Source organism: Heptranchias perlo, unplaced genomic scaffold (genome assembly GCF_035084215.1).
Source record: "Heptranchias perlo isolate sHepPer1 unplaced genomic scaffold, sHepPer1.hap1 HAP1_SCAFFOLD_940, whole genome shotgun sequence".
Classification (NCBI taxonomy): Eukaryota; Metazoa; Chordata; class Chondrichthyes; order Hexanchiformes; family Hexanchidae; genus Heptranchias; species Heptranchias perlo.
Window position 1 is genome coordinate 509 of NW_027139982.1, and position 14,245 is coordinate 14,753.

At 60.9% G+C, this 14,245-nt stretch overlaps 1 protein-coding gene across 1 annotated transcript in view; it reads left to right on the forward strand.

Moving 5' to 3' along the window:
- Positions 1-4,231: 4,231 nt before the first annotated feature.
- LOC137319941 (TBC1 domain family member 10B-like) overlaps positions 4,232-14,245 on the forward strand; it is a gene marked incomplete at its 3' end in the record, with an annotated part of 62,707 nt that continues 52,693 nt past the window's right edge. The window contains exon 1 of the mRNA XM_067981815.1: positions 4,232-5,723. Coding sequence (XP_067837916.1) covers positions 4,456-5,723 — 1,268 coding nt within the window. The remainder of the gene's footprint in view (positions 5,724-14,245) is intronic.

Consider the following 14,245-nt stretch of genomic DNA (forward strand, 5'->3'; position numbering starts at 1 on the left):
TCCCAGGGCAGGTACAGGGTTAGATACAGAGTAAAGCTCCCTCCACACTGTCCCGTCAAACACTCCCAGGGCAGGTACAGGGTTAGATACAGAGTAAAGCTCCCTCTACACTGTCCCTTCAAACACTCCCAGGTCAGGTACAGGGTTAGATACAGAGTAAAGCTCCCTCTACACTGTCCCATCAAACACTCCCAGGGCAGGTACAGGGTTAGATACAGAGTAAAGCTCCCTCGACACTGTCCCATCAAACACTCCCAGGGCAGGTACAGGGTTAGATACAGAGTAAAGCTCCCTCTACACTGTCCCGTCAAACACTCCCAGGGCAGGTACAGGGTTAGATACAGAGTAAAGCTCCCTCCACACTGTCCCATCAAACACTCCCAGGGCAGGTACAGGGTTAGATACAGAGTAAAGCTCCCTCTACACTGTCCCATCAAACACTCCCAGGGCAGGTACAGGGTTAGATACAGAGTAAAGCTCCCTCTACACTGTCCCATCAAACACTCCCAGGGCAGGTACAGGGTTAGATACAGAGTAAAGCTCCCTCCACACTGTCCCATCAAACACTCCCAGGTCAGGTACAGGGTTAGATACAGAGTAAAGCTCCCTCTACACTGTCCCATCAAACACTCCCAGGGCAGGTACAGGGTTAGATACAGAGTAAAGCTCCCTCTACACTGTCCCGTCAAACACTCCCAGGTCAGGTACAGTGTTAGATACAGAGTAAAGCTCCCTCTACACTGTCCCGTCAAACACTCCCAGGGCAGGTACAGGGTTTGTTACAGAGTAAAGCTCCCTCGGCACTGTCCCGTCAGGGAGCGCCGCACTGTCGGAGGGTCAGTACTGAGGGAGCGCCGCACTGTCGGAGGGTCAGTACTGAGGGAGCGCCGCACTGTCGGAGGGTCAGTACTGAGGGAGCGCCGCACTGTCGGAGGGTCAGTACTGAGGGAGCGCCGCACTGTCGGAGGGTCAGTACTGAGGGAGCGCCGCACTGTCGGAGGGTCAGTACTGAGGGAGCGCCGCACTGTCGGAGGGTCAGTACTGAGGGAGCGCCGCACTGTCGGAGGGTCAGTACTGAGGGAGCGCCGCACTGTCGGAGGGTCAGTACTGAGGGAGCGCCGCACTGTCGGAGGGTCAGTACTGAGGGAGCGCCGCACTGTCGGAGGGTCAGTACTGAGGGAGCGCCGCACTGTCGGAGGGTCAGTACTGAGGGAGCGCCGCACTGTCGGAGGGTCAGTACTGAGGGAGCGCCGCACTGTCGGAGGGTCAGTACTGAGGGAGCGCCGCACTGTCGGAGGTGTCGTCTTTCGGATGAGACGTTAAACCGAGGGCCCCGTCTGCCCCTCTCGGGTGGACGTAAAATCCCACGGCCACTATTGGAAGAAGAGCAGGGGGGAGTTCTCCCCGGTGTCCTGGGGCCGATATTTATCCCTCGACCAACATCACTAAAAAAAAACTGATGATCTGGGTCATTCTCACATTGCTGTTTGTGGGATCTTGCTGTGCGCAAACTGGCTGCCGAGATTCCTGCATTACAACAGTGACCGCACTGTGGGAGTACAACCTTGGCTTTGCGACTCCCTGAACGGCGCCGTGTGTAATCTGCTCCGGGAGCGTCTGCCTCAGCTTTTCGGCTCGTGGGTCTGGAGTGGGGCTCGAGCCCATGGCCGTCCGCCTCGGAGACGGGGGGCGGGCAGTGGGGGGTCAGCTTCACCCACAGAGCCAGGGCCGAGCAGGGCTTCCCGAAGCTCTCGAGGCGCAGATCCGGGTTTGTCCGTCGGCCGGGCGGGGGGCCCACGCCAAATTGGCGCACAGGAAGATCTCACAGGAATGGCAAGGCCATGGGGGTGATTCAATTGAGGTGTATAAAATTATGAGGGGACTCGGTGGAGTGGATAGGGAGGATCCATCCCCCTTAGCAGAGGGGTCACAGATTTATAGTAATTGGGAGAAGGATTGGAGGGGAGCTGAGGAGATATTTTTTTCACCCGGAGGGTGGTGGGGGTCTGGAACTCACTGCCTGAGAGGGTGGGAGAGGCAGAAACCCTCAACTCATTTCAAAACTACCTGGACGTGCGCCTGAGGTGCCGTAAACCGACAGGGCGACAGACCAAGAGCTGGAAAGCGGGATTCAGCAGGTGTCTCTTCCTCGGCCGGCACGGACGCGACGGGCCGAGTGGCCTCCTTCCAGGAAAGATACAGCTCAGAATGGGGGCCATTCGGCCCATCGTGTCCGTGCCGGCTCGAAGAACAACCAGGTGCCCATTCTGATCCCACCTTCCAGCACCCGGTCCGTAGCCCTGCAGCTTACAGCACTTTAGGTGCGGGTCCAGGTACTTTTTGAAAGGGTTGAGGGTCCCTGCCTCTACCACCAATTCGGGCAGTGAATTCCATACACCCACCACCCTCTGGGTAAAAAAGTTTTTCCTCATGTCCCCTCTAATCCTTCCGCCAATCAGCTTAAATCCATGTCCTCTAGTTCTTGAACTCTCCGCTAGGGGAAACAGGTACTTCCTGTCTGCTCTATCTGGGGTCCCTCATAATTTTGTGCACCTCAATCAAGTCCCCCCTCAGCCTCCTCTGCTCCAAGGAAAACAACCCCAGCCTATCCAATCTCTCCTCGTAGCTGTTCTGCCAACATTCTTGTAAATCTTCTCTGCACTCTCTCCAGAGCAATTGCGTCCTTCCTGTAATGTGGTGACCAGAACTGCGCACAATACTCCAGCTGTGGCCTGACCAGCGTTTTATACAGTTCCATCATTACATCCCTGCTTTTGTATTCTGTACCTCAGCTAATAACAGAGAGCATTCCATATGCCTTCTTCACAACCTTATCTACCTGTACTGCCACCTTCAGGGACCTGTGCACATGCACTCCAAGGTCTCTCACTTCCTCTGCCCCTCTCAATATATTCCCGTTTACTGCGTATTCCCGTTTACTGTTTTGCCCTCCCAAAGTGCGTTACCTCACACTTCTCCGGGTTGAACTCCATTTGCCACTTTTCCACCCACTCCGCCAACCCATTGATATCTTCTTGGAGTCTCCAGCTAGCGGAGAGGGAGGCAGAAACCCTCAACTCATTTTGAAAACTGCCTGGGTGTGCGTGCGCCCGAAACGCCATAAACCTACAGGGCGACGGGACCAAGAGCTGGAAAACGGGATTAGGCCGGGCGGCTCATTTTTCGGCCGGCACGGACCGGACCGGACGGGCCGAGTGGCCTCCTCCTCCTCCTCCTCCCACCACCCCTCCGCCGTAAATCGCCACGAAAGCGTGGCGCCGCCCAGCGCGCGCGGGGGGGGGGGGGGGGGCTACGGGCCACGAGGCGGGCCTCGTCTCGCCCGGGGCGCCGGGGGGGGAAAGGAGGCCGTTCTGCCCCTCTTGTCCGTGCTTTCCCACCGCGCCACTCCAACTTATCATTTTATTTTTAAAAATCCGCTTTTCGCCGGTCTGAGGGGGGGGACGAAGGGGGGGGGGGTTCAATGTTTGTATTTTGAGTGGGGGTGTGTGTGTGTGGAGGGGGGGGTGTCCCCTCACTGTTTGTGGTGGATACCCCTTTAAATGGGGGGGTGGGAGGGAGAGAGAGACAAGAGGGAGGCGCTGGGCGCGATCTGCGCATGCTCACGGCGCCGGCCCCTGCCTGGCGTGCGGGTCGGGAGCGCGATGACGCAACAAAGCCCGGCGTGCGTGCGTGCGTGAGCGAGCGGGGCGGGGCTGGAGCCCCGACAGCGGTGGGCGCGATCCGCGCATGCTCCCCGCCCCCCCCCCCCCCCCGCGCTGAGCTGGAGTGGGAGAGAGCGCGATGACGCAACAGTCGTGCGTGAGAGGAGGGACTGAAGGAGCGCTGACAGCGGGAGGGCGCGAACCGCGCATGCTCACAGCCCACTCTCCCCTCCCCAGGCGGGTGGGCGGAGACGCGATGACGCAACAGAGCGCCTCAAGAGGAGGAGGCGGCAGGAGGCGGGCTCTAAAATCGCGCATGCTCACAATCCCCGAGGGGGGGGGGGGGGGGGGGGAACGCGATGACGCAACAGAGCGCCTCAAGAGGAGGAGGAGGCAGGAGGCGGGCTCTAATTCGCGCATGCTCACAATCCCTTTTGGGCGGGAACGCGGTTACGCAACAGAGCGCGGGAGCGCGGCGGCGGCGGCGGCGGGTGACGAGCTCGTCGCGTTACGGGGGCGTGTACGCCACCCACCCGTCGCATTGTCCGAGGGGTCGGGGGCGCGCACGCACGCCGAGGCCGCTCGGGGGGCGCGCACGCACGCACGCCCGCCGAGGCCGCTCGAGCGCTGTTGGCCGTTAGGCGGCGGTTGTTCGGGCGGGAGAGGCGGCGTCGCCTCAATTTCGACGATGCGCCGAGGCCCCGGAGCCGGAGCCGGAGCCGGGCCGACACTCACCCCGCCGGGGCTATAACACCCCTCACCTCGATCGATTCCCCCCCCGCCCACTCCGGCCATGGCCGAGAGCCGGGCCCCGCTGCCCGTCTCCGGCCTCTACTCGACCTCGGTGATGGGCTCGGCCTCCGCCCCGTCCCCGTCCCCGGCCCCGGCCTTCCCCACGGGCGAGACGGGGAGCAAGGTGGTGGTGGTGATGATGAAGAAGAAGCCCCCGCCGCCCCCCTTCTCCCCACACCGCCCTCCGGCCGTGCCCGCTGACCAGTCTCCGGCCGTGCCCGCTGACCAGTCTCCACTTGTGCCCACTGACCAGTCTCCACTTGTGCCCGCTGACCAGTCTCCGGCCGTGCCCGCTGACCAGTCTCCACTTGTGCCCACTGACCAGTCTCCACTTGTGCCCGCTGACCAGTCTCCGGCCGTGCCCGCTGACCAGTCTCCACTTGTGCCCGCTGACCAGTCTTCAGCTGTGCCCGCTGACCAGTCTCCGGCCATGCCCACTGACCAGTCTTCAGCTGTGCCCGCTGACCAGTCTCCGGCCATGCCCACTGACCGGTCTCCACTTGTGCCCACTGACCAGTCTTCAGCTGTGCCCGCAGACCGCCCTCCGGTCGTGCCCGCTGACCGGTCTCCACTTGTGCCCGCTGACCGCCCTCCGGTCGTGCCCGCTGACCGGTCTCCACTTGTGCCCGCTGACCGCCCTCCGGTCGTGCCCGCTGACCGGTCTCCACTTGTGCCCACTGACGGCCCTCCACTTGTGCCCACTGTCCAGTCTTCAGTGGTGCCCACTGACCGCCCTCCGGTCGTGCCCGCTGACCGCCCTCCGGTAGAGCCCGCTGACCGCCCTCCGGTCGTGCCCGCTGACCGGTCTCCACTCGTGCCAGCTGACCGCTCCCCGGCCGTGCCCGCTGACTGGTCTCCACTCGTGCCAGCTGACCACCCTTCAGCTGACCGCTCCCCGGCCGTGCCCGCTGACCAGCCTCCAGCAGTGCCCACAGACCGGGCTCCGGCCGCTGACCGCTCTCCGGCCGTGCCCGCTGCCCAGCCTCCGGCCCGCCCTGCCGCCGTGCCCCCTTCCCCCCGCTGCCCCTCGGGCTCCCCGGCCCCGGACGCGGTCTCGGGGGCGGACTCGGTCTCGCTGTACGGCCAGGCGGACTCGGTCTCCATGTACGGCCAGGCGGACTCGGTCTCCATGTACGGCACGGCCGAGTCCCTGCTGCCCGAGGACGGCAGCTCGATGGGCTCGGACTCGGAGATCAACGGGAGCACGGCCTCGGCTCGGCGCACCGACAAGTACGGGTTCCTGGGCGGAGCGCAGTTCAGCAGCAGCCAGTGAGTACGGGAGGGGGCGGAGGGCAACGAAGGGGTCAGCGTGGGACGGGCGGAGCAGGAGACGGTCAATGTGTATCAGACGGTGATGGAGGGAGCAGGAGACGGTCAGTGTGTATCAGACGGAGGGAGCAGGAGACGGTCAGTGTGTATCAGACGGAGGGAGCAGGAGACGGTCAGTGTGTATCAGACGGAGGGAGCAGGAGACGGTCAGTGTGTATCAGACGGAGGGAGCAGGAGACGGTCAGTGTGTATCAGACGGAGGGAGCAGGAGACGGTCAGTGTGTATCAGACGGAGGGAGCAGGAGACGGTCAGTGTGTATCAGACGGAGGGAGCAGGAGACGGTCAGTGTGTCTCAGACGGTGATGGAGGGGAGGAGACGGTCAGTGTGTATCAGACGGAGGGAGCAGGAGACGGTCAGTGTGTATCAGACGAAGAGAGCAGGAGACGGTCAGTGTGTATCAGACCGTGATGGAGGGGAGGAGACGGTCAGTGTGTATCAGACGGAGGGAGCAGGAGACGGTCAGTGTGTATCAGACGAAGGGAGCAGGAGACGGTCAGTGTGTATCAGACCGTGCGGGAGGGGAGGAGACGGTCAGTGTGTATCAGACGGAGGGAGCAGGAGACGGTCAGTGTGTATCAGACGGTGATGGAGGGGAGGAGACGGTCAGTGTGTATCAGACGGAGGGAGCAGGAGACGGTCAGTGTGTATCAGACGAAGGGAGCAGGAGACGGTCAGTGTGTATCAGACCGTGCGGGAGGGGAGGAGACGGTCAGTGTGTATCAGACGGAGGGAGCAGGAGACGGACAGTGTGTATCAGACGGAGGGAGCAGGAGAAGGTCAGTGTGTATCAGACGGAGGGAGCAGGAGACGGTCAGTGTGTATCAGACGGAGGGAGCAGGAGACGGTCAGTGTGTATCAGACGGAGGGAGCAGGAGACGGTCAGTGTGTATCAGACGGAGGGAGCAGGAGACGGTCAGTGTGTATCAGACGGAGGGAGCAGGAGACGGTCAGTGTGTATCAGACGGAGGGAGCAGGAGACGGTCAGTGTGTATCAGACGGAGGGAGCAGGAGACGGTCAGTGTGTCTCAGACGGTGATGGAGGGGAGGAGACGGTCAGTGTGTATCAGATGGAGGGGAGGAGACGGTCAGTGTGTATCAGACGGAGGGAGCAGGAGACGGTCAGTGTGTATCAGACGAAGAGAGCAGGAGACGGTCAGTGTGTATCAGACGGTGATGGAGGGGAGGAGACGGTCAGTGTGTATCAGACGGAGGGAGCAGGAGACGGTCAGTGTGTATCAGACGGTGATGGAGGGGAGGAGACGGTCAGTGTGTATCAGATGGAGGGAGCAGGAGACGGTCAGTGTGTATCAGACGAAGGGAGCAGGAGACGGTCAGTGTGTATCAGACCGTGCGGGAGGGGAGGAGACGGTCAGTGTGTATCAGACGGAGGGAGCAGGAGACGGACAGTGTGTATCAGACTGTGGGGGAGGGGAGGAGACGGTCAGTGTGTATCAGACGGAGGGAGCAGGAGACGGTCAGTGTGTATCAGACGGAGGGAGCAGGAGACGGTCAGTGTGTATCAGACGGAGGGAGCAGGAGACGGTCAGTGTGTATCAGACGGAGGGAGCAGGAGAAGGTCAGTGTGTATCAGACGGAGGGAGCAGGAGACGGTCAGTGTGTATCAGACGGAGGTAGCAGGAGACGGTCAGTGTGTATCAGACGGAGGGAGCAGGAGACGGTCAGTGTGTATCAGACGGAGGGAGCAGGAGACGGTCAGTGTGTATCAGACGGAGGGAGCAGGAGACGGTCAGTGTGTATCAGACGGAGGGAGCAGGAGACGGTCAGTGTGTATCAGACGGAGGGAGCAGGAGACGGTCAGTGTGTATCAGACGGTGATGGAGGGGAGGAGACGGTCAGTGTGTATCAGACGGAGGGAGCAGGAGACGGTCAGTGTGTATCAGACGAAGAGAGCAGGAGACGGTCAGTGTGTATCAGACCGTGCGGGAGGGGAGGAGACGGTCAGTGTGTATCAGACGGAGGGAGCAGGAGACGGTCAGTGTGTATCAGACGGAGGGAGCAGGAGACGGTCAGTGTGTATCAGACGGAGGGAGCAGGAGACGATCAGTGTGTATCAGACGGAGGGAGCAGGAGACGATCAGTGTGTATCAGACGGAGGGAGCAGGAGACGGTCAGTGTGTATCAGACGGAGGGAGCAGGAGAAGGTCAGTGTGTATCAGACGGAGGGAGCAGGAGACGGTCAGTGTGTATCAGACGGAGGGAGCAGGAGACGGTCAGTGTGTATCAGACGGAGGGAGCAGGAGACTGTCAGTGTGTATCAGACGGAGGGAGCAGGAGACGGTCAGTGTGTATCAGACGGAGGGAGCAGGAGACGGTCAGTGTGTATCAGACGGAGGGAGCAGGAGACGGTCAGTGTGTATCAGACGGAGGGAGCAGGAGAAGGTCAGTGTGTATCAGACGGAGGGAGCAGGAGAAGGTCAGTGTGTATCAGACGGAGGGAGCAGGAGACGGTCAGTGTGTATCAGACGGAGGGAGCAGGAGACGGTCAGTGTGTATCAGACGGAGGGAGCAGGAGACGGTCAGTGTGTATCAGACGGAGGGAGCAGGAGACGGTCAGTGTGTATCAGACGGTGATGGAGGGGAGGAGACGGTCAGTGTGTATCAGACGGAGGGAGCAGGAGACGGTCAGTGTGTATCAGACGGAGGGAGCAGGAGACGGTCAGTGTGTATCAGACGGAGGGAGCAGGAGAAGGTCAGTGTGTATCAGACGGTGATGGAGGGGAGGAGACGGTCAGTGTGTATCAGACGGAGGGAGCAGGAGACGGTCAGTGTGTATCAGACGAAGAGAGCAGGAGACGGTCAGTGTGTATCAGACCGTGCGGGAGGGGAGGAGACGGTCAGTGTGTATCAGACGGAGGGAGCAGGAGACGGTCAGTGTGTATCAGACGGAGGGAGCAGGAGACGGTCAGTGTGTATCAGACGGAGGGAGCAGGAGAAGGTCAGTGTGTATCAGACGGAGGGAGCAGGAGACGGTCAGTGTGTATCAGACGGAGGGAGCAGGAGACGGTCAGTGTGTATCAGACGGAGGGAGCAGGAGACGGTCAGTGTGTATCAGACGGAGGGAGCAGGAGACGGTCAGTGTGTATCAGACGGAGGGAGCAGGAGACGGTCAGTGTGTATCAGACGGAGGGAGCAGGAGAAGGTCAGTGTGTATCAGACGGAGGGAGCAGGAGACGGTCAGTGTGTGTCAGACGGAGGGAGCAGGAGACGGTCAGTGTGTATCAGACGGTGATGGAGGGGAGGAGACGGTCAGTGTGTATCAGACGGAGGGAGCAGGAGACGGTCAGTGTGTATCAGACGGAGGGAGCAGGAGACGGTCAGTGTATCAGACGGTGATGGAGGGGAGGAGACGGTCAGTGTGTATCAGACGGAGGGAGCAGGAGACGGACAGTGTGTATCAGACTGTGGGGGAGGGGAGGAGACGGTCAGTGTGTAACAGACGGAGGGAGCAGGAGACGGTCAGTGTGTATCAGACGGAGGGAGCAGGAGACGGTCAGTGTGTATCAGACGGAGGGAGCAGGAGACGGTCAGTGTGTATCAGACGGAGGGAGCAGGAGACGGTCAGTGTGTATCAGACGGAGGGAGCAGGAGACGGTCAGGGTGTATCAGACGGAGGGAGCAGGAGACGGTCAGTGTGTGTCAGACGGAGGGAGCAGGAGACGGTCAGGGTGTATCAGACGGAGGGAGCAGGAGACGGTCAGTGTGTATCAGACGGAGGGAGCAGGAGACGGTCAATGTGTATCAGACGGAGGGAGCAGGAGACGGTCAGTGTGTCTCAGACCGTGGGGGAGAGGAGGAGACGGTCAGTGTGTCTCACACCGTGGGGGAGGGGGGGAGACGGTCGGTGTGTATCAGACCGTGGGGGAGGGGAGGAGACGGTCAGTGTGTATCAGACCGTGGGGGAGGGGAGGAGACGGTCAGTGTGTATCAGACGGAGGGAGCAGGAGATGGTCAGTGTGTATCAGACGGAGGGAGCAGGAGATGGTCAGTGTGTATCAGACCGTGCGGGAGGGGAGGAGACGGTCAGTGTGTATCAGACGGAGGGAGCAGGAGACGGTCAGCGTGTATCAGACGGAGGGAGCAGGAGACGGTCAGCGTGTATCAGACGGAGGGAGCAGGAGACGGTCAGTGTGTATCAGACGGAGGGAGCAGGAGACGGTCAGTGTGTCTCAGACCGTGGGGGAGGGGGGGAGACGGTCAGTGTGTATCAGACCGTGGGGGAGGGGGGGAGATGGTCAGTGTGTATCAGACCGTGGGGGAGGGGAGGAGACGGTCAGTGTGTATCAGACGGAGGGAGCAGGAGACGGTCAGTGTGTATCAGACCGTGGGGGAGAGGAGGAGACGGTCAGTGTGTATCAGACCGTGGGGGAGGGGGGGAGACGGTCAGTGTGTATCAGACCGTGGGGGAGGGGGGGAGACGGTCAGTGTGTATCAGACCGTGGGGGAGGGGGGGAGATGGTCAGTGTGTATCAGACCGTGGGGGAGGGGGGGAGACGGTCAGTGTGTATCAGACCGTGGGGGAGGGGGGGAGATGGTCAGTGTGTATCAGACCGTGGGGAGGGGAGGAGATGGTCAGTGTGTATCAGACCGTGGGGGAGGGGGGGAGACGGTCAGTGTGTATCAGACCGTGGGGGAGGGGGGGAGATGGTCAGTGTGTATCAGACCGTGGGGGAGGGGAGGAGACGGTCAGTGTGTATCAGATCGTGGGGGAGGGGGGAAAACGGTCAGTGTGTATCAGACCGTGGGGGAGGGGAGGAGACGGTCAGTGTGTATCAGACCGTGGGGGGAGGGGAGGAGACGGTCAGTGTGTATCAGACCGTGGAGGAGGGGCACAGACGGCCAGTGCGTTTGAGGTGAGACCCGAAGGGAGGAGACGGTCAGTGTGTATCAGACCGTGGGGGAGGGGAGGAGACGGTCAGTGTGTATCAGACCGTGGGGAGGGGAGGAGATGGTCAGTGTGTATCAGACCGTGGGGGAGGGGAGGAGATGGTCAGTGTGTATCAGACCGTGGGGGAGGGGAGGAGATGGTCAGTGTGTATCAGACCGTGGGGGAGGGGTGGAGACGGTCAGTGTGTATCAGACCGTGGGGAGGGGAGGAGACGGTCAGTGTGTATCAGACCGTGGGGGAGGGGAGGAGATGGTCAGTGTGTATCAGACCGTGGGGGAGGGGAGGAGATGGGTAGTGTGTATCAGACGGTGGGGGAGGGGAGGAGACGGTCAGTGTGTATCAGACGGTGGGGGAGGGGAGGAGACGGTCAGTGTGTATCAGACCGTGCGGGAGGGGGGGAGACGGTCAGTGTGTATCAGACCGTGGGGGAGGGGGGGAGACGGTCAGTGTGTATCAGACCGTGGGGGAGGGGGGGAGACGGTCAGTGTGTATCAGACCGTGGGGGAGGGGGGGAGACGGTCAGTGTGTATCAGACCGTGGGGGAGGGGAGGAGACGGTCGGTGTGTATCAGACGGTGGGGGAGGGGAGGAGACAGTCAGTGTGTATCAGACCGTGGAGGAGGGGCACAGACGGTCAGTGTGTTTGAGGTGAGACCCTAAGGGAGGAGACAGTCAGTGTGTATCAGACCGTGGGGGATGGGAGGAGACAGTCAGTGTGTATCAGACCGTGGAGGAGGGGCACAGACGGCCAGTGCGTTTGAGGTGAGATCCTAAGGGAGGAGACGGTCAGTGTGTATCAGACCGTGGGGGAGGGGGGGAGACGGTCAGTGTGTATCAGACCGTGGGGGAGGGGAGGAGACGGTCAGTGTGTATCAGACCGTGGGGGAGGGGGGGAGACGGTCAGTGTGTATCAGACCGTGGGGGAGGGGAGGAGACGGTCAGTGTGTATCAGACCGTGGGGGGAGGGGAGGAGACGGTCAGTGTGTATCAGACCGTGGAGGAGGGGCACAGACGGCCAGTGCGTTTGAGGTGAGACCCGAAGGGAGGAGACGGTCAGTGTGTATCAGACCGTGGGGGAGGGGAGGAGACGGTCAGTGTGTATCAGACCGTGGGGAGGGGAGGAGATGGTCAGTGTGTATCAGACCGTGGGGGAGGGGAGGAGATGGTCAGTGTGTATCAGACCGTGGGGGAGGGGAGGAGATGGTCAGTGTGTATCAGACCGTGGGGGAGGGGAGGAGACGGTCAGTGTGTATCAGACCGTGGGGAGGGGAGGAGACGGTCAGTGTGTATCAGACCGTGGGGGAGGGGAGGAGATGGTCAGTGTGTATCAGACCGTGGGGGAGGGGAGGAGACGGTCAGTGTGTATCAGACGGTGGGGGAGGGGAGGAGACGGTCAGTGTGTATCAGACGGTGGGGGAGGGGAGGAGACGGTCAGTGTGTATCAGACCGTGCGGGAGGGGGGGAGACGGTCAGTGTGTATCAGACCGTGGGGGAGGGGCACAGACGGCCAGTGCGTTTGAGGTGAGATCCTAAGGGAGGAGACGGTCAGTGTGTATCAGACCGTGGGGGAGGGGGGGAGACGGTCAGTGTGTATCAGACCGTGGGGGAGGGGAGGAGACGGTCAGTGTGTATCAGACCGTGGGGGAGGGGGGGAGACGGTCAGTGTGTATCAGACCGTGCGGGAGGGGAGGAGACGGTCAGTGTGTATCAGACCGTGGGGGAGGGGAGGAGACGGTCAGTGTGTATCAGACCGTGGGGGAGGGGAGGAGACGGTCAGTGTGTATCAGACGGTGGGGGAGGGGAGGAGACGGTCAGTGTGTATCAGACCGTGGGGGAGGGGAGGAGACGGTCAGTGTGTATCAGACCGTGGGGAGGGGAGGAGACGGTCAGTGTGTATCAGACCGTGGGGGAGGGGAGGAGATGGTCAGTGTGTATCAGACCGTGGGGGAGGGGAGGAGACGGTCAGTGTGTATCAGACCGTGGGGAGGGGAGGAGACGGTCAGTGTGTATCAGACCGTGGGGAGGGGAGGAGACGGTCAGTGTGTATCAGACCGTGGGGGAGGGGAGGAGATGGGTAGTGTGTATCAGACGGTGGGGGAGGGGAGGAGACGGTCAGTGTGTATCAGACCGTGGGGGAGGGGAGGAGACGGTCAGTGTGTATCAGACCGTGGGGAGGGGAGGAGACGGTCAGTGTGTATCAGACCGTGGGGGAGGGGAGGAGATGGGTAGTGTGTATCAGACCGTGGGGGAGGGGAGGAGATGGGTAGTGTGTATCAGACGGTGGGGGAGGGGAGGAGACGGCCAGTTTGTATCAGACGGTGGGGGAGGGGGGGAGACGGCCAGTGTGTATCAGACCGTGCGGGAGGGGAGGAGATGGTCAGTGTGTATCAGACCGTGGGGGAGGGGAGGAGACGGTCAGTGTGTATCAGACCGTGGAGGAGGGGCACAGACGGTCAGTGTGTATCAGACCGTGGGGGATGGGAGGAGACAGTCAGTGTGTATCAGACCGTGGAGGAGGGGCACGGACGGTCAGTGTGTTTGAGGTGAGACCCTAAGGGAGGAGACAGTCGGTGTGTATCAGACCGTGGGGGATGGGAGGAGACAGTCAGTGTGTATCAGACCGTGGGGGAGGGGCACAGACGGTCAGTGTGTTTGAGGTGAGACCCTAAGGGAGGAGACAGTCAGTGTGTATCAGACCGTGGGGGATGGGAGGAGACAGTCAGTGTGTATCAGACCGTGGAGGAGGGGCACAGACGGTCAGTGTGTTTGAGGTGAGACCCTAAGGGAGGAGACAGTCAGTGTGTATCAGACCGTGGAGGAGGGGCACAGACGGTCAGTGTGTTTGAGGTGAGACCCTAAGGGAGGAGACAGTCAGTGTGTATCAGACCGTGGGGGATGGGAGGAGACAGTCAGTGTGTATCAGACCGTGGGGGAGAGGCACAGACGGTCAGTGTGTTTGAGGTGAGACCCTAAGGGAGGAGACAGTCGGTGTGTATCAGACCGTGGGGGATGGGAGGAGACAGTCAGTGTGTATCAGACCGTGGAGGAGGGGCACAGACGGTCAGTGTGTTTGAGGTGAGACCCTAAGGGAGGAGATGGTCAGTGTGTATCAGACCGTGGGGGAGAGGCACAGACGGTCAGTGTGTTTGAGGTGAGACCCTAAGGGAGGAGATGGTCAGTCAATGTGTTTTGGTCAGTTGAGGGCTGAGTTGTGTTTGAGTGTGAAGTGCACTTGGACGTGCCCTGTCTCCGAGCTGCCTGCTTTGAATCTCTGAACCTGCGGTGTCTTTTCTCTGAGCCTGAACCTTCTCTTGTGAATGAGGAACATGTTTTATTCGTGGGAAAGCAATTCCGTGCTCCAAGCTTTGCTGCCAAGACCAATGCGTCTCCGTAGAATTTAAAACACTGCTCTCTCCCGGTGTTTATGCTCCACACGAGCTTCCCCCCTCCCTACTCCATCTCACCCTCTCACCATCTCCTTCTATTCCTCTCTCCCTCATGTGTTTATCCAGCTTCCCCTTAAATCCATCTACACTGTTCACCTCAACTACTCCT